The 23364-nt window shown below is 55.8% G+C and overlaps 7 protein-coding genes across 7 annotated transcripts; 4 read left to right on the top strand and 3 right to left on the bottom strand.

Moving 5' to 3' along the window:
- Positions 1–1315: 1315 nt before the first annotated feature.
- Positions 1316–2472, bottom strand: BZA05DRAFT_50521 (uncharacterized protein). The gene is made up of 2 exons (XM_051488371.1): positions 1775–2472; positions 1316–1709 (listed from the first exon to the last, which is right to left on the bottom strand). The coding sequence occupies exons 1-2, from the start codon at positions 2383–2385 to the stop codon at positions 1616–1618; spliced, it is 705 nt and encodes a 234-aa protein (XP_051339028.1). The 5' UTR covers positions 2386–2472; the 3' UTR covers positions 1316–1615.
- Positions 2473–5527: 3055 nt separating this feature from the next.
- BZA05DRAFT_445207 (uncharacterized protein) lies at positions 5528–7572 on the top strand (the record flags this gene model as incomplete). The annotated part of the gene is made up of 4 exons (XM_051486979.1): positions 5528–6774; positions 6834–7001; positions 7071–7446; positions 7555–7572. 4 exons carry the CDS (start codon positions 5528–5530, stop codon positions 7570–7572), a joined length of 1809 nt encoding a protein of 602 aa, XP_051339029.1.
- An 885-nt stretch (positions 7573–8457) lies between these two features.
- Positions 8458–11030, bottom strand: BZA05DRAFT_373811 (S-adenosyl-L-methionine-dependent methyltransferase). Its single transcript, XM_051481738.1, has 12 exons — positions 10608–11030; positions 10334–10449; positions 10188–10243; positions 10061–10113; positions 9989–10002; positions 9725–9913; positions 9618–9630; positions 9464–9511; positions 9109–9387; positions 8915–9016; positions 8706–8824; positions 8458–8639 (listed from the first exon to the last, which is right to left on the bottom strand). The coding sequence occupies exons 1-12, from the start codon at positions 10677–10679 to the stop codon at positions 8603–8605; spliced, it is 1098 nt and encodes a 365-aa protein (XP_051339030.1). The 5' UTR covers positions 10680–11030; the 3' UTR covers positions 8458–8602.
- Positions 11031–14763: 3733 nt separating this feature from the next.
- On the top strand, positions 14764–15467 carry BZA05DRAFT_398814 (uncharacterized protein). The gene is made up of 2 exons (XM_051483749.1): positions 14764–14882; positions 14935–15467. Exons 1-2 carry the CDS (start codon positions 14830–14832, stop codon positions 15116–15118), a joined length of 237 nt encoding a protein of 78 aa, XP_051339031.1. The 5' UTR covers positions 14764–14829; the 3' UTR covers positions 15119–15467.
- Positions 15468–17268: 1801 nt separating this feature from the next.
- BZA05DRAFT_398839 (uncharacterized protein) lies at positions 17269–17990 on the top strand. The gene is made up of 2 exons (XM_051483750.1): positions 17269–17811; positions 17924–17990. The coding sequence occupies exon 1, from the start codon at positions 17350–17352 to the stop codon at positions 17737–17739; it is 390 nt and encodes a 129-aa protein (XP_051339032.1). The 5' UTR covers positions 17269–17349; the 3' UTR covers positions 17740–17811; positions 17924–17990.
- Positions 17972–18922, bottom strand: BZA05DRAFT_338210 (putative phospholipase/carboxylesterase; the record flags this gene model as incomplete). Its single annotated transcript, XM_051480880.1, has 2 exons — positions 17972–18058; positions 18107–18922. The coding sequence occupies 2 exons, from the start codon at positions 18920–18922 to the stop codon at positions 17972–17974; spliced, it is 903 nt and encodes a 300-aa protein (XP_051339033.1).
- Positions 18923–21507: 2585 nt separating this feature from the next.
- BZA05DRAFT_50771 (uncharacterized protein) lies at positions 21508–22858 on the top strand. The gene has a single exon (XM_051488372.1). The coding sequence runs from the start codon at positions 21760–21762 to the stop codon at positions 22507–22509; it is 750 nt and encodes a 249-aa protein (XP_051339034.1). The 5' UTR covers positions 21508–21759; the 3' UTR covers positions 22510–22858.
- The last annotated feature ends 506 nt before the right edge of the window (positions 22859–23364 follow it).

Here is a 23364-nt window from a genome sequence, read left to right on the forward strand (position 1 = left end):
TAGAGTAGGCTGTGTATATGGCCAAATCTTATCTCCGTCCACCAAGACGCCATGCCTGTCTCCCTGCCTCTCCAGGGTCACGGAGAGATTCCGGAGGAGAAACTGGATCTCCATCTCCATCCCCACCCCTCAATGCACGGATATATGCATGTATGGCCTTAGAAAAGTCCGTGCTGACATCCATGTGTAAGCATAACTCCATCTCCGGCGAGCCGAAGATTGGCCTCCACATCTCGGGGAGCATTCCGAACGGTAGCGGGTTCGAGTGCAGGCAAGCGCCCGCTAATTCCCGCAGATGCACTCTTCTTTATCGCGGACACGTACTTGCCTACCGACCTCCTACATCCATAAGGTGGATACCTTCCTACAATCCTGCAGAGATCTCTCGTAAGTCTATACGCGTCGGCGAGCACCTTCCCAGCGCCTACACACTTACACACATACCTTATTAACCTGCTATCTCCTTCGGCTACAGCCTTGTACCTACCGTACCGTATCCACGTATCCCGTTTCCACGCATGTAGGCCTGCACCTACGTGTATCTCCGAGATCCAGCGGCAGTATCCGTCGGCCTCGGCAGATCTCCTCGTCTCCACCACGGAACTAATCGGTCCCGTCCCGTCCCGTCCGAGCGTCGCTTATATACGGAATAAATAGATAAACGGTGAGATGGACCGTGTCACCGTGGACGCCGGCCGACGGGAAGAGATGGCGAATTGAGGATTCGAGGACATGAAGACCCTACTAGTATAGTAGAATGTGGAGTAGAATGTGGAGCCGCAACGCCAGCCTCCCATCGATGCGCTACATAGCGGAGGAGGAGAGTGGAGGAGAGTGGAGGAGAGTAGGTAGAGTAGAGCAACCTTCCGGCGTGTCCCCGGATCGGCCGTACGCGTAGGCTTGCTATGTAGGAGATATCTACCAGTGATTTCGTCGTAGGCATGTACGTACGAATATTGGTATCTAGACTCTCACGGACCGGTCGTCGTCGTCATCGTCGTTGTGGACCGTGGACGTCGCATCGGTGGAGATGTTCGGGGTTGCTCGTGGTTGCCGAACACCTGTCATGATGGATAACGAGGACGGAGAGGATTATAGGATCCCAGGAGCTTGCGGTTGACCTCTCGTTAGTTATCCGTGCAGCCTTCCGGCCTCTTCACTTGACTCTTGCGAGGTAATACTTTAATCGCCATTTTTGGTAGTAACATGAGGACTTTCTGTATCTGACATCTTGACTGCTGATGTGGAAGACAATTCCATATTTTTATCTCTTTTACTTCCCATTCATTACCTTGTAAGTGTATTAATACGCGTACCTCAACTCTTGGCATTTCCCATATCCAGGTTGTTGTTTGCCACGATAGTATTAGGGGGTGATATCTAAATGAGATAAGATGGATGGATAAGGATGGAGCGATGGATAAGATAGGAGATAGGCGATAAGGGAATTAGGACCAGAAGGCATTGGGAGAGAAAAGGACTCTGCGACACCACCACACAGCACGCTCAGCAAAACGTCGCGACAGAAATAAAATACATAGAGATGAAACAAAACATTCTCGGCAAACAAGTCTCAAGTTACAAGTCTTCTCTAGAAGGCAGGAGACCTTGCACTTCAAGGTTGAACGTCGGATCGGATGTCGGTGTCGTTTAAAATGGACCGATTATCGCTAAGTTTGATACCGCGTTTCGCATTCTGTATATCTTTCCTATTTGAAATATCAATATACAAACAACTCAAATAATCCGATGTACCTAGCACAACATAAAGTACCTTGTAAGGGAGCTACCGCCAGCAGCCTCCAAATTTGAGTCTGCGCCTTCAGTTTTATTGATGCCTTTCAGCGCGCGAAAGATCTGGGACGCGGTGTAACGATTTTTCTTGACCTCCGAGACGATAACTTGCTTGACGACGGACGGCAGGCCACAGATGCGAAAGATTTCGTCAAGGCTGTGGGTGTGTGCGGCGGAGGTCTTTCTTTCCACCACGACTTTGACGGGCTCACTGCTGGATTCCGGAATCGTATGCGTGATTTTCATCTGCACCTGGCAGAGATCCTTGACGCGTGCCTCGGTGCTGCGCGGCTTCACCACTCGTCCGTCTTTTCGCGAAATGTTCGTGCCCGTCTTCTTGCTCTTGCGCAGGCGGCATTCGTAGTGCTGTACGCGGATGGCACCGTGTCGCTGTACGGTGCTACCGCCGATCTTCGTCCATACCGTGTCGACCAACGGCCAGTATTCGGCGAATTGCTGCGTGCTCAGCACCACCGGATGGTCCAGGCGGAAAAGCATCTCGCGGAAGATATCTGCCTGTTCGGGTAAAGGGATCTTGGTATTTATCGCCGAGGGGGAGGAGGAGGAGGCGGAGGTGGAGGATGAGGACATTTTCTGGCTTCGAGTGAGGCTGATTGATATGTGCTGAATATCCGGTGGTGGTAGGTAATGCGTCTGCAGAAAGGTTGTCCTCCCCCTGAACGGTGACGCCTCGCTAGAGTAGTCAAGCCGATTCGTCCCGAAATCTCCTACAGGATCGCAACGGGTTCAGCGCTACTGATCGTCTTAGTGTGAGCACGTCCCTCCACATAGAGTCCACAGTGCCTGCCGCGCCGGCAACTCGTCACTCGCAGAGTCGCAGAAATCTAAAGTCAACAACAGGCCACATTTTACTCTATGATGTATTATTATCGACGACGACGACCCCACTCTGGCAACATAGATACATACTGGGTGGCTCCCTGAGCCCGATGAATTTTCGCCCCCGTCTGACATCCATCTACACCGTCGTTTATTCGAGACTTGAAGTCCGTTGCCGAGTGCGAGCTGGTGGTATACTCTCCCTGAAGACCAGACTCCACTCTGCTACACACAGAGGAACTACAATGCCAGACTCCACGAAACTGAGTGGCCAACATTCTCGCCAGGCCAGCGTGCCCGAACTTCGTCCTGTGTGTTGCCGATGATCGATCGCAAGACTTGACGCGGCTCCCATTCACACGCATCCATCAGGTTAGTCATCGACTCATCGCTGGAAACGGTTCCAGACTTCCAGTCAGTTACTTTCGGCCTGAAGGCTGAAGCTGGGCCTGCCACCATGATGATGTAGTTTTACGGAAAGATACGCCAACAGCCAACTACTCCATGGGAGACGGCGACCTCGTGCGATGAATCATGAATCGCGTGGAGCCGGGGATCTTTCTCCCTGTAACCACAGTGGAAGACCGTAGGTGAAGCTTTGCGAGAACACTGTGCTGGCTAAGGGCTTCAAGTTTCAACGGCCATCGGTTCGGCGATGTCGTCTGCGTGGAAAGTTGAAACGTCAGGTCGACGGATGCGCTGACGAGCAGCAGAAGGGTGCCAGCCTTCCAGGTACGCTCGCTGCAGTGAGTGCAGCCTTATGGACCATGGAACGTTTGAAACCAAGGTGGTAAATCGGGTTAATCGCGACGACTATTGTACCGTCAACAGTTCGGTATGTAAACTGCAGACTGCAGACTGTAGGGTAAGATCCTTTAAAACTTGATCGTTTATTCCGGTCCGAATAAGATCTATGTGCGTACGTAAACAAGGCTGAGGTAGACGTGCACATTTCACCAGGACTGCAACCTGTGTTTCATCTAATCCCTCGGACGATGGATAGAGTAATAGAATAGGAACCGAGTCAGCCTGGAAGTTTGTCACCACCTCCACCCACCCCCCCCCCCCCCCCCCACGTGCACGGTGCCTGCTGGATGACCACCCGGTCCCACGTCGTTGCGAAGCGGCGGAGCCCATCATCGTAGATCACCCGCTCTGCACCACCGCAGTAGACGCGGGCTCTCCCGTCCACAGCTGAACCGGCTCGACTACGGTACGGTACGCTACGGCGAAACAGAACTGTTTCGTAGGTGTATATATCGCTGAAGGTATAAAAGCAAAGCAAAAACCACGCACGCCGGCAGCGAGAGCCGACGCATGAATACGAGTTTGCGATGGATGACCAGCGAGTTCCAGCTTCCAACTTCCCCGCTCTGCAGTCTACGAACACAGCCGATACGCACGCATAAATGCCCGCACGTCGTTGACCTGACCTGTAACAGTGTTACCTATGCCGCGACGATCGTCGCGGCCAAGGTCCAAGCTTCGAGAAGAGGTACGGTATGTGCGCATCGTCTAAACGGCCACACATACGACGTACGCAGCGCAGCACACTGACTACCTCAGGTAGGTAATTGCTTCTTCGCTGACGCAATCACCTCCCCCGCCGACATATATCCACCTGGAACCTGCGCATGCAAAGCAGCGACGGACTTCCGTCTCCCCGTCTCCCTGTCTCCTATGTAGATAACGGCGTTCCGTCAGCTGTTAAGTTTCAACGGAACAGGCATTCCGCATCCAGTGGGCAGTGAAGGCTGAAGGCGGCCGCGCATGCAACAAGTGCGCCCCAAAGTCGTAGCTGGGGGTTCCAACGGGGGGGGGGGGAGTGCGCCGAGTGATGCGGGGGAGGGGGCTGTGCTTTGCTTGTTGCATGGGATGGGATGGCGACGGCATGATCCGTTGGGCTGCAGGCTTCTGGCTTCTGGCTGGCTTCTGGATGGTGCGGAAAATGATCGACAGCCTCATCGCTAACTGACATGCATGTTGTGCGCGTGCGGGGTGCATGAGGATGGTGATGGGAATGGGGTAACTACGGTATGGTCGGTGTCCACCTGCACCTGAAGGTAATATGGAGTCAGGGGCACTGTATGTACTAGCTGGTAGTTATACCCGACAGGCGGGGTAACTCTAGTATCTAGGTACTTAGTCAATGTAGCTCTGGAAGCACGGGCACGAGCACGAGCACGAGCACGAGCACAGGCACATGCACCAACACTACCACGAGCGACATCGCAATGTGGGGGATGGAGGGGAACACTTAGCACCCTGCACGTTCGCCTGGGTATTCAATCCCCATCTTCCAGGGCTCCAAGCATCAGGGCAAAGTCTTCTTCCGTAGTACGGAAAAACGAAAGAAATAATCGGACAACACTCGCCGGCGCGGCACTTTTTCTATTTCCGCTCGGCATTACGTACGTATCGTACATACATACAGAAGTGCATATCACCTGTAGGAACGCTCCAGGTTGGGTACCTGACGACTGGTACGATGGTTGCGGGGAAACTTCAAACCCCAAACTCCAAGCTTTCTGCAGGCTGCACCTACGTGTATATTGGACAGTTTGACGGTAGGGGCGGGCATCTTATTGGCGGCTAACTAACTACAGGTCGCACGAGCAGTGCGCACCGATCGTGCGCCTGTCCTGCACAAACAGAAGGGTTGTGTGCGCGAGGAGCAAAAAAAAATGTCAAGCTTCGAGATGGATGGATGGACGTAACGAGTCCCCGTCTGGAATCTGGATTGCGTTTCGCGCGGATGAGGATCCAACTATCTACCTCTGCATAGCTGAACTACACACATACGAGGCTTGTTGAAAAAGGCCGCGGTGCCCCGGCCGGAAGTCCGATCGTTCGGTCCGCAGTCAACTCCGCATGTAACACGGCCTCTCTTCCGATGGCAACTCGCGCGCTATTCCCCCTCCTCTTCCTTGCCTGCGCGGCGCAGGCGGCAAAGACGTACCGCGACCAGTGCGACCAAAAGATCGTCGAGGTGCTATCCTACAGCAACAGCAGCCACTACCGCTTCCCCGACACGACGGACATGATCAGCGGGCGACAGCGGGTGCACCTATGGGCGTGCGAGGAGATCTGCGGCGCCGAGTCGCGCATGTACCCGTGGCTCGACATCTTCCAGCGGATAACGCTGTGGAAGGTGCCGCTGCTGCTGCTGATAGGAAATTTCCAGTTCGCGCAGCTGGGGCTCGGAAACCTGCTCTGCGTCGTGTGCCACCTCCTCGGCGACCCCATCGATACCATGTGCAGCCTCCTCACCAAGCTAGAGGTCTCCCGCCGCCTCTACACCCGCTGGGCGACTATCTCCGAGCCCGTACTTCCGCCGGCGGGCCTAGACGAAGAGGCCCGCCTGGGCTTCACCACGCTCCCTGACCCTGCTTTCCAGCTGACGCTAAGCCAAGCGCAAGACCTTGCCGCCGTCAACGCCGTCTTCGACGACTGGATGCATAGTTCAGACATGGTATTCGTAGCGATGCGCAGTGCGCTTATGCGGCTGCCGCCCAAGCTACGAGTGCAATTCATCACGGCGATCACGGAAGCGGCCCACAAGTTGTCCGAGTCGCGGGCGGACGACCGGCTGCGCGCGTGGCTGGCGATACTTGGCTATGCCGTTGCCATCATTGCGGCGTTCATGCGCACGCTCGACCAGGGCCCCGAGAAGATGACGGCGCATAGCATCGCGTTCGCAATGAGCATGGTGTGGCTGGTGCCCGCGGTGATGATTTCGACGACAGCCGGGGGGTTTACGTCGAAGCGCGCGGGAATGAGGATCGTCCGCGAGCTGCAGGATGAGCTGGGCGCTGCGTGGCCTGTCCAGAAGATCGAGGAGTGGACGTGTACTAGCACCGTGTGGAATCCGGCTGGGAAAGGGAGGAGCGTGCTGTGGGAGAGCACGGTGCCCCTCGGGGAAGCCCTGCCTTGGTGTGGTGGGAATTATAGCTATCGTGCGTTCAAACGCTTGGAGAGCGCACATCTTAATCCTCCAGAGATGCGCCGTGGGTTGCCGACGTTCGCGGCGGAAAGGCCCACCGCTCTGTTGTACTTCTACTCCGTCTTGAGCGTGCTCCTCGCGGTCGGATGTGCGATGGCCCTTTCATGTCTCACATCGACAGTCGGCCTTGGTTGCCGGTTTGTCCCCCATCTAATCCTCTCCTCCCTTCTGCTGCTGCTGCTGCTGACATACCCAGAACAATGACGCAAATGTCCTTCTTCCTCGGCTGGCTCTTGAGCGTTGCGTTGACGCGCCTCTTCCGTCGTTATCTCTCCGGAAAATACCACTGGTACGCAATAGTCTTCAAAGACTTTATCATCGGCTTCCTCGTGATCGGCTTCATCGTCGCCGCCTTCATCGGCAAGTTCGTTTCCCCTTCCCTCCCCTTCCCCCCCCCCCCCTCCCCCTCTGCATCCCCCACTAACCACCGCAGATTCAACTCCTGCTTCTGCTGGTCCGCGTACTTCTCTCGCTTCAGCGGTGCATACGTGGAAGTGCACTCTTTTTACTTCGACGCGAACCTGCGCACCCTGACGATGACGAAATGGCCGATCCTTGTGGCGGTAGGACTAGGCGGGCAGGCGATAATGCTGGTGATCATGGGCTGGGGAAACTCGCAGGGCGTGTTGCTGCTGTTCTGTCGCGAGGAGAAGGAGCAGGAGGAGTATTTTGTTAATGTATTGCCGATGCAGGTTAAGACTATTGAGAGAAGGTGCAGTGAGACCGAGTCCGAGGATAGTTGGGCGGTGTATGGGGCTGGAAGGAGGGGGAGCGCACAGCCGGGGGTGCTGGATTGGGCCGCGGGGAGTGTGAGAGCCTGGTTGCCGGTGAGGTGGTGCGGGAGGGAGAGGGAGAGGGCGGAGAGGGAGAGGGAGAAGGCGGAGAGAATGTGCTGATCTATAGGAAAATTGTCAAAGGCTAAAAGTGAGACGTGATGGGTTATGAGTTATGATGTATTTCTAGTAATATGAAGACTGTGTATGAAGACCATTTCACTTCAGCCGGCCAGTCATGAGAGGATGTGATGTTCAACGTTCATCCTGATCGTGACCAAGACTGACGAGTGCAAACGAGCGGCAACCCCCATATTTTGACGCAGAAATTGCGATAGAAGCGCCGACGATGTTGATGTCGGACGGGCGGCCGCAGGTAGTCTCGGGTCCGGTATGTACCGCCAACATGTACGACTTGGAAAACCGCCTATACGCGGCAGCACGGCTATTTTCCCGCGCGCGTCCCATCGTCCCATCGTCCCATCGTTCCCCGTTCGTTCCCCGCTCGCTCGGCTCACTCGCTCAGTAGACCCTGCCCACCGGACCCTGCAAGGCTGCCACGGCTGCCATTGCCGAAAGGCGAGAGGCGAGAGGCGAGAGTGAATCCCTCCGCGCCTTATGGGCCATGGGCCATGGGTCATCCTGTCTCACGCGGGGCTCGGGTCTCGGATACCCGCTCGGGACCAGTGGCTCCGGGGAGTCGGGGAGTGCCCGATCGGATCCCGAGGCTCCGAGGCCCTACGACCAACCGGGGTTGGGGTGGGAGAGGGAGATCCTGTCCCACGCGTTTTTTTTTGATTCGCTCGTAGTTTCAGCGTGCTGAAGGAGTTGCTGGGTTTGTTTCGGTTCAATAGGCTTTGCATTCGACCTTGTTGGAACGGATTTATCACCGGATAGTTACCGACGTGGCGGCGCGATTGATAGCGGAGGATTCAGTGAATACTGTGAATTAGGCAGACTCACCGCCCAGAGGGATCGATGGAACAGTACTGGTACTGTTAGAATATTCCGCGCACGTGATGGTAAACAGTTTATTGATCCGATCCCCTCGATGATCGGACCCATTCGGACGGCTGGTAACATGACAGAGTAAGTAGTATAATAATATAAGTACAACACAAGTGATTACAACGAACGTAAGAAACCTCCCTAAAAGCGAAAAATATACAAGTCCAGACTAGGTAGGTAGACTCTAGTCGTCCTCCGGTTTCATACCTGTAACGTGCCACCTACATAGTTTTCCATCGTTCTGTCAGCAGGTGTATCATCACTGGGAAGGGGGGTATGTAACGAACATGATCTGATATGTATGCACCCTCTTCCCGCCCACATCCGCTTGCGCAAGTCTACACAGCGCCACAACATCCTCGGCGGACATATCTAGGTATCGCGTGAACAGGGCCATGGCGTAAGCCTTTTCACGGGTGCAGCCTAGGTATTAGCTTCTGGCTGCGGGGCTCGTCGTAAGGAGTGGGAGTATGCAAATGCAAATGCATGTACATACCTCAAACCCGCCTTTCCCAATCGCCAGAGCACAAGTCTCGCCTATCTTTTTCATCTCCGCGTTCTTTGGCCACGCTCCCCATGGTTGTTTATAGTAATGAATCTGCCGCCGCGTCATTTTCCATCAGCCCTCTTCCCCCCGCTCCCCATCCCTCCCCCTCCCCCTCCCGCCCCACCCCGCCAACGCATGCATACCTCAACATCCACAAACCCGGCCTCCTCGGCATACTGCCTGAGGACATTCCCGTCGGGTGCCAGCAGTCCCGCCTTAGTCCCGGCCTTCCAAAAGTTGTTCATATAGCGCTCGAGGTTTGAGCCGGCGTAGGTGCCGTCGTCGCAGTGCAGCTGCGCCTCGGTCTCCGCCAGCTCGACGTAGCCCCCCGGACGCGTGCTGCGGAACATCTGCCGCAGGTAGCAGGGCCAGTTCCGGATCGACTGCGCGATGTTGCGAGAGTGGATTAGGTCGAAGTAGTCCTAGGGAGGGGGTGGGGGTTAGCTGCGGGAGGGGGGAGGGGGGGGAGAAGGGGAAGGGGGGAGGGGGGCAAAGTACTTCTTTGAACGTCCACTCCAGCTCTAGATCGTCAACTTCGAATTTGACCTACAGACCCGGGAATCCAACTTTAGTCCGATTGGGATTTATGCGGGGTGTGGGGAGGATTTAGGCGGGGTGCAAGACGCTGCAGCAAACGACAGGAAGTGATCACATTTGGGAATACCCTGGAGGAAAAAAAAACTGTTCAGCGTGGTTTTGAGAATGGAAAGTGCCAGGTAAGTAGGTGAGTTTTGGATGATGGTGTGTTTTTGTTATTACCATGTTGGCTGTATAGGGCTCAGATCCACGCCGATGACCTGCGCGCACGGGAACATCTCGCCCATGTCTAGCGCCCAGATTCCGGTGCCGGTGCCGCAGTCGAGGATGTTGTGCGGGTTGCCCTTGAGCGGCGCGGTGTATAGCAGCCCCCGTAGTGAAAGGAATTGGAAGTGGTGGTAGATGTCTAGCCTGCCAGCGGGAAGGTGGTTACATCAGATGGCCTGTCCCCGACGTGATCAGACGTAAGGCCCGAGAGAGATATACCGGTCTTGTTCGGTCTATACGGAGTCAGCGAAAGGTTTTTATTCCGGTCCGGAGCCGGGGGAGGGGGCGTACCTCGTCGTTGGGCATCATGTATTTTCCGGCCTGAAATCTGTGGTACCGACGGCCTACCAACCGTGGAGCGGGGGAGTTAGACTTCGAGCAGCAAAGCCAACAAGCTTCAGGTGGGGCGTAGACGAACCGTTTTCGTACACGTAATCAATGACCGAAGCCGTAAGACTTTTCGTTGAGCTCACTCTTTATCGCCGCCAGTCAGTCGTGATTGTCCCGACCACAGCAGCGAATGTGTCGGTGTATGGTAGGTATAACCAAGTATGCAGTACGTACAAACTGTCACCGTAGCCCGAGTTCACGTCACCGGCGTCGTAGGCATCCTCTGGATTCGTTGCGGCATCGTCTTCTGCTTCGCTGGCAGTTGCTGGTGCAGCACTTTCCGCTTCCAACTAACGAGGTCGGGGAGTTGGGATCAGCGAATGGACAGCAGTGAGGTGGGGGCCAGAGGGGAGATGCTACCCAGACAGGGAGTGCATTCGTCCGTGCAGAAGAAGAAGAAGAGGACAGGAAGGTAGTGACATGGGTAAGATGGGTGTAATAGACTTACCTCGAGAATTCCCCAGTTATTCGATACAAGGGGAGATGGAACGGTTACAAAATCCTGGTGGTCGGACGTCATATTCAAGCGATGTGTGGGGGTGTTTCTTTCGGTTCGGTTCGTCGGTCTTTCTTTTTTATTTGCCCGGCGCGAAGAGCAGAGTGGACTATGGACCTGATCGATTAAGCACTCGCAGACTGCAATTGCAGGTTGGCCCGCGGCGAAACGGGCCACTCCGCATTTATATGTGCACCCTCTGAGTGCGCAGGGCTGCCATGCCACCAAGAGTAGAGTAAACTAGAGGAAGTATCGTTGAGTGCAACCGGGTTGGAATTAGCTGTGGATAGCGCCGGACGATTTAGATGGTTTCGTGCCCACGGCCACCACACCAATACCAACGTCCGGCCAATGCGCCGCTCCCATCTTACCGGAGGGGGGGGGGGGGGGGGGGGGGGCGAGTCTTAGGGGCGATTGGTCGGCCTGACGGCGAGAATTCGGTCCGTAATCTGGATTCTGCACAGCGCAGCCGGGAATAACCTGATTTCCGAGGCGCGTGCTCACGGTAGAGCACCGTGGAAAGCCTAGATCCAAGTACCCAAGCACTTTGAGTACCTTTGTAGATATGTATCGACCACGGCCATGATCGTCTGTGAACTCGTCACCACGAGTTCTACGACTATATACGAGCGCGAATCGTGGAACGTTGAGCGTGTCGTCGCGGCCGGCCATCGGGAAACCCGCGTTGCCCCCCCGGCCACCCCTTTGGAGATCTCCACATTTCGCGACGGCATCATCCGCCCGTCCGTCCTAGATAGGATCAGACCCGTCACCCGTCACGGGGAAGGAAGCTCACGGGACAACCCTCGTTCGTTCAGTCCTGCCCTGCCCTGCCGCCGCGCCACTGCGAGTTTGCTCCGCCAAAAAAAAAAAATGCACGCATGCACGCACGCTTTTATCACCGATCGCCCCCACGCCTCGCCCATGCAACCTCGCCTCGCCTAGTGCCGTGGTGGTCGTGTTGGCTAGCCGAGTGCAGCTCTAAGGGCCGAGAGTCGAACTTGAACTCGAACTCGACCGCGAACCCGAGGGGTGCTCCGACTTCTCACGTTGAGTCGTTCGTTGACGAGAACTTTGCTCCGGTCTCTGTGCCCGATGATCAGAGATTTGTGGCGATCCGTGATGGGGATAACTACCGTAGATACTAGTGCACGAAGCTCGTGTGTCCGGCGGATGGTGGCGAGGCACGGCACATAGGATGGTTAGGTGGAGAAGCTTAAAGGCACCTTCATCACGGCGATGCCGGCGCCAATCGATTCCAGGATAGACACGCTCGTGACTGTGGTGGCTTAAGCCCTGCGTCGACGGTAAGCGATGTCGATGTAGAGCCCGCAGGGTGCACATTGCTGTCTGTATGGAACAGCATCTGCCATTTGCCTCCAACTGTAGCATACTCGTACGGTAGGTGTCGTATGTAGTCGTACGTCTCGCACCGTTGGTATCGATCCTGCCCCTCGAACGGTCGAATCATAGATGGAAATTGCAACAACCGCGCCCCATTACGCGCGCACAGTGTCAGTTCAGTCTCCAACAAGACCACGGTTCTACGATTCCTCCGCTCTGTCTCCTGCGCCATATTCAAGCCGTCACTGCATAAAACACCAACAAGATCAACATCAACATCAACAGCAACAACAGCAGCAGCAACAGCAGTTCGTTCGCGTATGCATAGCTCGGAAAAATATTCCTTCAAGTTCAAGCCAACGGCTGTGCAACCTGCAGGGATCGAGCAAAGATCAAACCGCACGGCGTCTTCCGTTCGCTTATTTATCCAGCAGCTTCCAGCTTGCTTGGCTGGGCAGTGGGCAGTGGGCAGTGGGCCAGGCATTCGAATTTCGAATGCCATGGTGAGCTATAAATTATCTGCGTGCATAACTATCATAATACATGCACGAGGGGATTGGGGTGAAGATAACTACCGGTATGCGTGTAGTCTACTAACTGGTTTGCAATGGAATAGAATGGAGGAAAGGTGTAGAGTATGTTGGTAAGTAACCTCTTGAGTATAAACACCCGATCGATGGACGTTAGAGTCTGTACAGAATCACACCACGATCGCCCGTAGGCCGTAGCGATCATACTCTACCCAGATAGCCCCGGTTTGTGAAGCGAGAAGCGCGATGCGCGGCCTCGACAATCGGACCGGCCTCGACAATCGGACCGGCCTGACCGAATCGATGCGTATCGGATCCAAAGCCACAGGTCGGTTGTGTGACGGCGTCCCGCATGCAGGACGCTCTAAGCTTTCTAACTTTTCTAACTACCGCTCTGCCCTGTCCTGCCCTCGAGCGGGAGGGCGCAAGTTGCAAGTTGCCACAGACTTCAAAGTTCACGGAACGAGGCCTCGAGCCCACGGCGCCACGCAAGAGCGAACGCGAAAGCGAGAATGATTATCTATGCGCGGGCAGCTGGTTTCGGTCCGAACGAGCGAACGAACGAGCGTCGAGCGGCCGGGCGGGCGGGTGATTGCCCAGGGGCGTCGCCTGTGTTTTGCTTTGCTATAGCAATTCTAGGTGCCGACAGGTGTTAACTACTAGCCGCTTCCGAAAGCTCGCCACTGGGCTGCCGCACACACGGCGCACACACGGCCTCGGCGCAGAAATGCCTCATCCGTCGTCCTCTTGGAGACGGGAGTCCTTGACGCTTTCGAAGTCATGTACATATGTAGGCTGTGTAATGTGCATAGCATCCATCAGCTCCGCTTTTGGGCTTGACTTCAGGGCTTCGAGAGTTGAGATGCAAGAGTCAAGACTATGCGATTTGCGATATGCGAGCTGCAAGCCGCGAGCTGGCGGGTGGTTGATGGCTTTGAGACTTGTAGTGTTCTCCAGAGTCCAGTCCGTCCGTCTTGAGCCTTGGGCGGGATTGAACTGTATCTTGGCAATCCGTCCGGCGGCAGTGTTCGGATGGACTGGACCAAAAGAAATCGACGGCAGAACGGACTGCAGTCGACAGTCCGCATCCAGTCCACGAAATCTGTGGACTGGACGGACTACTTTTACGCAGTCCGGACTGGACTATGTCGAACACTGGAGACGTGTGGACCTATCACCTATTTGTGAGGCTTGCGAGTGCAGCGGAAGTTGGAACATGCGTCGATTTTCTCTTTCTCCAAGCCTGTGTGTACCGGCATTGGTGTCACGAAGGATTGCCACGCCATGAACCAACTGGTAGGCTAGTACATAAATACCGATATGTCTCAGTTTCGAAGTCGATGAGACGATTCCACCAGGCTTTCAAGAATACCGATACCCCTCACACACTTGTTCGAGTGTCGAATGTCGAGTCTGGATTCGGGACAACATGCGCGGCTTCGTCCAGCGGCCAGTCTGGTGGGATAACATATCCCTAGGGTACAAGGAATGCGGCAAGCCACAGATAAGTAAATGCGAGCCTGCCTGTAAACTGGCTCCTGACACAAAATGCGGCTCATTTGCTGTGGTAATTCAGGCTTCTGCTAGTAGATTGGCCTAAGCTGAGGCAATAGGCGGTTGGTAGTAATTGCGGCCAGTTTATGATGGCCAAATTGGGCTCTTATACTAAATATGGCTGTCGATACTCAATGTGTCGATTGGAGAGGAGCCTAATTTGGCGTTGAGGTGTAAACTGGCGATCGGCAGTAAATTCAATATCTCTCCAACACTCTCTTCGGGCATCCGTAGCTAAAAAGATACCTTGCCGCTCATTAGGCTTCCGGCTCGAGTGATGAATAGGCTTCGATTTATAAATGGAGCATTTTCTCCTTATTCGCCGACCCCGCCATGCCCACTACTAACCACATTCGCTTCTTCCCGCCGACGGCTATTCCATCACTTCCTCATCTCGCTGACAACTCCTCCTCTCCTCCCCTCTCTAACAGCTCCTCCTTCCCTTCATCCCCTCGCCCACAACTCCTCCATCGCACCCCCCCGGTGCCTCGCTGACAGCTATTCCATCACTTCCTCATCTCACCTACTAACGCTCTCCCATTACAGACAGCTCCCTCCTCTCGCAGACGGCTCCTCCTACAATTCCTCCACTTCCTCCTCTAACCCACAGCTCCTCCATCATTGAGTCCTCTCGCTGACAGCTCCTCCTCCTCCCGCCGCAACTCCTCCTCCCGCCGCAACTCCTCTCGCTCCTCATCTTGCTAACAGCTCATCCGCTTACTAACGGCTCCTCCTCTCGCTTCCACATGGCGTCGATAGCTCCTCCATCACTGTCGTTCACTCTCTCACAGTCTCTGGTCTTCCCACAGTAAGTACGTATTGCGCTCCTAGACCTAGCTCGCTGCAGATACCTCACTGCCATCGCCGGTACTGACGGACTGTCTATTCCGCACGCCGGCCATGTTGAATTTGTGTCAAGGTACCCGGGTGAATGCCGGAGAGCGGGGAGAGCAAGGAGAGCGGAGAGGCGGGGAGAGGCGGGTTCCGGTTTGCATAGGCGCGGAGGGGCGGAGGGGCGGATATATATGGGGTTAGCAGCAGTAGCTATCATACATAGAATCACAGCAATTTCAATCAGCAGTTCGTGCTCGTGTGATTGTTGAGGTCAGCCATATAAGCTCCTAAAAGCCGTATGAGTGACAGCGCCCTTTTAGAGCCCTTGTACGTAGAGCCTTTTTAGACTATAGAGCCCTTTAAGACTATGGAGCCCTTTAATAGCCGGATTAGGGCCTTTTTAGGAGCCCTTTTAGAGCCGTTTGACTGTCATCCTCCCAGGCCGTATTAACTCGTGCCCATTTAGTTAATACGGCAGTGCCGCATTCCTTGTACCCTAGGGTATAGCTGGGTGAGGAATCACGTACGACTTTGTGGATCGTTCGTTCACTCGTTCGTTAGTTCGCTGCGGCTAATGCCCGGCGAAGGACTGGCAGCCCTCAGCCTTCCGGTCCCCGATGGAGGGTGCAATCCATCCTGGCTGAAAATCAGGTACTGGTAGGTATGTGCTAAAGACAGGTCAACGGAATGGTACTCTGAACTTAACCCCCGCGTTTGGCAAATTATTGTCGAACAGTCGAACTTCGAAGTGTGTATCATACATACAGCTACCGAACAGTCCATGCGGGTCCTGGCGTCCGCCGTCTATCCGCCCGGTTAGTCCGGCATCCGTACTCTGGCAGGCCAAAGACGGGCCGGACCCGCCGCCGCATCGACAGCCGTTTCAACTTTCAAGGTGCTCGAACTGAAGAGGAGACAATGCCTGATGTACGGAAGATTTGGACTCAGCGAGCAAACGAAATACCAACTTACAAAGACAAGAAAATCCAAGAAATGGTCAGTGTCTGTGTTTCCGCTTGGTCGGTGTTTCCACTCGAGCAGTCAACCAGTACTCTAGCTAACGGGGGGTTGCCAGGGCAAGCAAAGACTCGGGATTCAGCCCATGCCATCAATTATCACTATCGCTCCGTAACCGGCTTCCCACAACCCACCGCTCACCGTCGGCCTCGGCAACTCCTGACGATCCAGGCAAATGCAATATATTCCCTTCCCCGGCCTACCTGCTCCATATGAACTCTGGAATAGAGTAGCTAGAGTGCCGTTAGGACGATTGGCGGGACCTACTTATGTACTACCTATACCGCACATAGTAACTATGGCTGAGGTCGCCGCCAGCAGGAATATTCGTCAACGTACCTAATAGTAGTGGAGTTCCGCCAGTCGCCGGTTGGGGTGTGCCGTACTATGAGGGCCATGATGGGTTACGCCATCTCATATGAGCATCGGAGCATCGAAGGGTGTTGATTTTCCGCCGCCGCCCGCTTCACTCCACTTCACTCCGCGCAGGTTACAGAGCGGAGGGATGCAGACACGGTAGGGATTGATATCGAACCGAACCGACCACAACCGGGCCGCCCAGTAACCGTGAAAGCGTGCTCCGTCGGCAGAGGTCCCAACTATGGCCCGCCGAGCGACATATATATCGTCCCTGCGGGATATTTGGAATTCAGTTTTTGTTTCGCGTCTGGTCTGGTCTGGTCTTTCCGTTCGATTCGATTCGATCCGCAGTTCACACAGACTCACCCGCAGACATTTGGCATCTCGATAGCGACAGACAGAAAATGCGGGGATTGACACAGGCGTTGGGCTGCTTGCTCCTTTTCCTCATGGCGGTTGCGGCCGCAAGTTCCGCCGTTGGTGTGTTGTCGGCGGGAGCGAGAGGTGGTGGAGTCGAGACTGACAGACCACACACAGCTGTGGCCGAAGCCGAATCTAGTATCGTCATCGAACGTCCGTTTACATCCACCCATCCCCCCAGATCCAGCCGACTAACAACCATACACACAGGCCAGACACCCAGCGCCAACCGCCTCGTCGGCGTCGGCATAGCCGTATACGACCTCTCCCGAGCCTACGCCTTCTACACCACGGTGATGGGAATGAAGCCGCTAACAACCTACAACACGAGCACGTACGACGAGATAGTACTATACTACCCGAACACGACGACCGCATCACTAGTGCTGATGTCATGGCACGACGGGCGTGGCCCCTCTCAGACCACGCCCGTGCCGGTGAAAGTCGTCTTCTTCGTGCGCGACCCGCGGGGATTGGCGCGGCGGATCCGCGATGCCGGGCTGCAGGTCACGAGTACGCCCGGCAGGTTCACGACGGGGTTCGCGAGGGACCCGGACGGGTACACGGTCGAGATCAATAATGTTGCCGCGCTGGAGACGGACGCGGACGCGGTGTTGGCCGCTGTCGGCATTGGCATGCAGGACTTGCCGACGGGGCTCAAGTTCTACCAGGAGGCGGTCGGGATGGAGAGGCAGAGTACGCTGAGGCTTGGTGGCTGGGACGAACATATACTGAATTTTCCGGGGGCGGAGGGGTCCTCGCTGGTGCTGGTTAATTGGCATGATGGCAAGACGAGGGAGTATAAGGATGTGCCCGTCAAGCTCGTGTTTGGCCTGCAGGATCCGGTCGCGTTCGCGAAAAATCTGGCGGTGAAGGGCGGGACGGTGATCCAGGAGCCGGCGCCGAGACCGGAGGTTGGCGGCGCGACGGTCGGGTTCGGACGGGACCTGATGGGATACTTGTTGGAGATGGTCAAGTTGAGTCAGCTTGGGGGTAGTACCGCGAGCAATGCCACCAAGCTATGAGCTTGGACGGATGGAACCGTCGTTTTGTATGTAGGTATGTACTCAATGTTGCTGGATGATTTGAGCCGTGCTCTAGCGACTTACGATACGTCAAGTTGTAAGCATAAATAGTATTCAACGGTCCTCATGACTCGATAAAGGTTGCAAAAAATCGGAAAATCGGAAAATCTATTAACTCGCTCACCATGCTACCTATTAATCTCGACTCTAGAGAATAAACAAGCCCCCTCCATCACCAACTTCCGCGCTCCCAGGTGGCCGGCGTCAAGCCACAACTCTGCTCCCAAAAACTGGCAATATCGTCAATCTCGTCGGGTATCTAGAACTGTAAGTCCAAGTAACGTTCGGGAATCGGGAATTAACGAACCTTTATTCTATGCGGAAGCCCGCGGTACCTCCTCCACACCACATCCATGCCCAGCGCCTTGAGGCCCCCGTAGATCTCCCTCCCAACCAGGTACTTGACCACCTCATCCGAATCTCCGTGCCCGAGCCACGCCGGGGTCTTCAGCACCTGGGAAACGACCTCCTTCTCGAACGCATCCTGGCCCAGTACCCGCTCCCGTAGCGCACCCAGCACCCTTGTCCTCTCCCGCAGCTTGAAGGCCTCATCAGCATCCCAGATCGGCACGTCAACATCCCTAGTTCCCGTCACCACCGCGCCGACCGGCATCCCTTTCCTTGCCAGCTCCCTCCTGATCTCGAGCGCGAACGGCAACCACCCGCTGAGCCCGAGCACACCTCCCAGTCTCCTCCCACCCAGCAGCAGCGCCACGAGCGCCACCGCCGCGCCCTGGCTCAGCCCCCCAAGCAAAATATTCTCCGGCGGGATGCCGGCGGCGACCTCGTCCTCGATCAGCGCATGGATGTGCTCGACGACGCCGCGCAGGCCCTCGAGCTGCGTCGGCGTGTACGACTTTGGGTCCGTGCCATTATAAAAGTCGAACCACTGCGCGATGTGGCGGCGGAACGTGCACGAGAACGTTTCCGACGGGGTCGGGAACACGAGTTTTAGGGTTGGGTATCGGCGCGAGGCGGTGAGGTCCGCGGTGAACGCGGGCCCGAACACCGACGCACTGTCGCCGCGCCCGTGGAGGAAGATCAAAGTGTGGGTGTGGTCCGTCTTTGCGGGGATCGTCAGCGGCGTCAGGAACGCCGGCGGCTGCTGCTTGCTGGTCGACATGGCAGATCGTGTGCTGGCGGGGATGTTTTTGTGGTGGGGGGATTCGGGGATAAACCGAACAGGGAGTGGGATCAGCGGGCGGTCGAGCAGCTGGCTGCTGGGGTGTAAATGTAGTCGGTCGATGCGGGATGCGGGGTACCCTGGATGACGTAGGGGCAAAGGACTGTCGTGCGAAGCCTGTTGGATCGCTGGACCGGCCATGGCGCCAAGTAAGTAACGTGTACTCTAATTTCGATTAAGCGAGCCCGAATACGAATGAGCGGGGAATTCAGGATCCTCCGAAAGCATATCTATCTCCGTGTCTCTGATGGGCTGGCTGTCCAAAGGCTTCGTCGAAGGCCGACTTGCATATTCAAAGGACCGGCCACTGGTCATATTCTTTCCCGCGGCATCGATTCGATATTCTTGTTCAGGGCCACCGTCCCATAAACCACGAGGAGCTATTCACGCATTCTCCGTCGATCCAGATGGATGAATTAGGTGATTTGATTTCACATGGGGTGGTTCTATCCTCAAAAGCTCTTCTCTTCTTCATATGTACATATGTATATTGATTGGGCCATTCCTTTTGCTTTTTCCATCTCCCCTCGGCCAACTTGCACAGCTCGATTGCATCCTTCACGTATATACTAGCTTTGCTTTCGGACTGAAACTGGCATCGAGGTGTCGAGTTTCTATGATATGGTATTTCCCCGATCTCCGAGACTTCGTCATATGGGAGCTTTACCGGCAAAGCGCCGGGCTCGAATTGGTCTGGTCTTGTACATGCATACACCACTCCATCAACAACATGCCTTGCATCTGTTCCACCGGTAGCGACCCGAACACTCCCTGTGTACCAATTATCCCCTCGTCCTTTACTCCTCGAAACCAACTTCTGACTTCCGACTCGAACCCGATTGAGCACGTGCGCAGCTTGGCTTTCTGCACGCTGCGATGACTGTTCGGAGCCGAGAAGGAATCGATTGGCCCGGGCAAAGTCCTCATGCATGCAGGAGTACTGAGTACTTATGCACCGCAGTAACGTGCTTTGGGGGCCGATCTTTATTCTGACATCGGAACTTGGCAGCAAACACGCAGAGTGACGGCCGATGATCCTCGTAAGCGGTGGCGATAAGTTTCGGTGGCCCTAGTTCTCGCTACCACAGTTGTACTCTGCTTAGGGGCGTGTGCCGTGCGGGGACGTTGCGGGAAGCTTGGCGGTCTCGCTCCCTCGCTCGCTCGTGCTTGGAGGCGTCCCTGCTTGCTTTGTGCGAGCTCACGGCACACGGCTCCCCATTATACGGGTTCTCTGGGCACCATCTACAGCCCGTCTCTTAGTCTATTCTGACGACGGCCCAAGCTTCAACCAACTATTGATATTGCCGGAACCCGCATCCATGCACGGGTCTTTCCCAACAGCGCCGATAAGGCCGAAGGGTAATTGGTTTCTATCCAAAAGTGTCGCCAACACTGAACTTGGGCGCTTCTGAGACCACAGTGTTAAGGTCCGATCGGGCAGACTGCGCGCGGTTAGGTATGTATCAGCCGCGGAGAGTACTTTCCAACTCTATCCAGGTCTTCCCAGCATCCCCCAGCAACCATCCAGATAGGAAACCCTGCAAAGTGACATTTCAGCCGGATATGACATACATGATGTACCTACTCTATATACTTCGACCGGAAACTCGAGCAGCCGAGCTCCTTTTCCGGTTCTCAGCTCACTGGAACATGGAGGCTTCACCCTCGGACAGAGTCCATTATCTCCATCGCCTCTGCATAGCCCTTTCACCCTCAACTTTTTGCTCCCTACTCTCAGTTACACCTCAGCCCCCATGGACCCTGCTAAACACGAATCCATCTCCTCCACCTCACGCCCGGAAACCCCGGTGCGCAGGCAAGCAACAAGCGCTGGCGATTGCAGCGGAGGCGGAGTGGTCGCGCAGTGCTGCTTCCGCCCCGAAGTCATACTGCAGCGCACACGGAGCGAGACGATCCACAAGCGGGTTGAGCTCAGCACCAGCTCTTACTCCTCACGTACGCCGACCGCAGCGGATGCGGAAACCTACGATACATCCCTCCTGGGGACTTTCTCGAGCATGACGGTCAAGAGGAAGAGGGTGGATTGTGGCGTAGAGGATGCGAAGGAGGTAGTGGAGGAGGGTGAGCGGACCACGAGGTATCATCGGCGGCGGCGGCATCCCGGCGGGTTATTGCCGCCGGGGAAGCGCAGGAATCGGGAGAAGAGGAAGGCAGCCGGGCAACAAGGGAAGGCCGAGAGCGACAGGCCGAGAAAGAAACAGTGGGAGGGAGTCGAATCGGCGGAGACGAAAGCCGCCACCGAAAATCCGTAGACCGGCCGGCCAGCCCGCACTCTACGCCCCGGGGTTAAGAACACGAATAAGCCCGCCTGTGTATGGCTCGGTTGCGTCGTGTCGTCTTTTGCTGCGGTTCGGTGTTTGCGTGTGCGCCTACGACGCCTGCACGTACCGGCGCGGAGTTGCGGTGTTGGTTACACACACCTTGCCCCGGACTTTATTTCAGGCCAACACGGGGTTTAGCGGGGTCGGGTAGATTGGGTGGCCGATTGCGCCTGCGGCCTACGTCCTCCACCTCCGGGCATGCCGGAGCTATCGTTTTCGGAGTCGTGGTGATGCCGATAATGAGTGCGAGGACGTCACCACCAACATATTTCTGAAGAGTCATTGGTATCTATCGACAGAATATAAATGGCCTGGTGATCCGGAACGAGAGGAGGAACACATCAACCTCAGCCGCAGCAAGCATACGAACCACCACACAAGACCACCACCTCACCTCCAGCCTCTAAATCTCCACTCCCCAACCCCAAAACCACCATGACCTCAGTCCAGCACCTCGCCTTCTTCGGCGCCACCGGCGGTTGCGCGCTAAACGCACTGATCCACTCTCTTACCGTGGGGCACATCTGCACCGCTTTGGCCCGCACCCCCTCCAAGCTGATCACACTACTCACCGCGGCCGCCGCGCCCACCGAGAACCTAACCATCATCCCGGGGGACATCGACACGCCATCGGCGGTAGCCGACACACTCTCCAACGCCACAACGGTGATCTTCGGCGTGGGCGGGGCACCCGCATTCTCGCCGAACCCGCTCACGTTCTTCATGACGCTGAGCGACCCTACGATCTGCGAGCGGGGGATCACGCAGGTGCTCTCGGCGCTGCGCGCTCGCGCGCAGCGCCCCCTGGTCTGCGTCATCTCCACTACCGGCCTGGGCGACAAGAGCGATCTGCCGCTCGCCATGCGGCCGCTGTACAAAGCTCTCGATGTCCCGCATAGGGATAAGCGCGGCATGGAGGAGCTGGTGGTTAAAGCGGAGCAGGAGGGGGTCCTGGAAGCGTATGTCATCGTTAGGCCCGCGCTGTTGACCGATGGTGAGAAGACGGCGAAGCTCAGGGCCGGGTATAGGGGTAGGGCGAAGACGGGTGGAGGCTGGGGGGATGTCCAGGGCGAGGCTGTTGGATGCACCGTCAGCAGGAGGGATGTGGGCCACTGGATCTTTGAGGAGGTCGTGCAGGGACGCGGCGGCGAGTGGAAGGGACACGGTGTGAGTCTGGCGTATTAGGCGGGCCATCATGAAGGATGGGGAGTTAGGAGTTTGCGATGCGGTTTTGCGACTATGTCACCATGGAAGGGTCTTTTTTTTGTTTTATGTCTGATTCGATTCGAGGTTCTTCAATACAAAAAGTAATCAATAATCGTTGTGTCGCTGGTTTTATAGTGTCCCTGCTTGTGATTCCAGTATTGTGACCTACTGAAAGTCACGATCGCTTTGGCACCGCAGTACTCTCTTCCAGTCGACGGTGGGGTCTGGGGCCAATTAACAACGGTGTTGCACAATGTCTCACTCGCACTCGACCACGACTTCGGAGTCTCGGACCCGTGGATTGCCGACTGTCCAATCAATTATCAGCCGCCGGAAGCGACCCATAGCCTCATCACCGCGAGAAAGTGGCTCGGGGCTCTACCGGATCTGGAGACACCATGCGCGGTGGAAGCAGTGGACGGTGCACGTGGTGTCCCGTGTGTACGTAAATACACTGTATGTAGATATCACGGCCGAGGGAACATGCTGTTGGCTCGTTCAACGCAGGCAGGGTTGTGGTGGAGCTTGTCCGCCAAGGGTGGCACCAACCACTTTATAATAATCGAATTCACATTTCCAGCACGAAAAAAAACCCCGTGTGGTCTAATGGTCTGGTACCGGGGCCATGCAATCGGCGAGGGGAGCTGAGGGAAAATTACGGGTTCAACCCAGGTATAAAATCTTCCTATTCAGCTCTTGTGATTTCCAAGCCACCCGCCGGGGGTGGTGACAGTTTTTGTTTTATTTTTGGCAAGACGGGTGGAGCACAGGAAGTCACTCGGTCATAACTATCACGTGACACCCCTGCGCTGCTGGTTTTTTTTCCCCAATCAT

Source organism: Tricharina praecox (genome assembly GCF_024521635.1).
Source record: "Tricharina praecox strain CBS 144465 chromosome Unknown BZA05scaffold_13, whole genome shotgun sequence".
Lineage (NCBI taxonomy): Eukaryota > Fungi > Ascomycota > Pezizomycetes > Pezizales > Pyronemataceae > Tricharina > Tricharina praecox.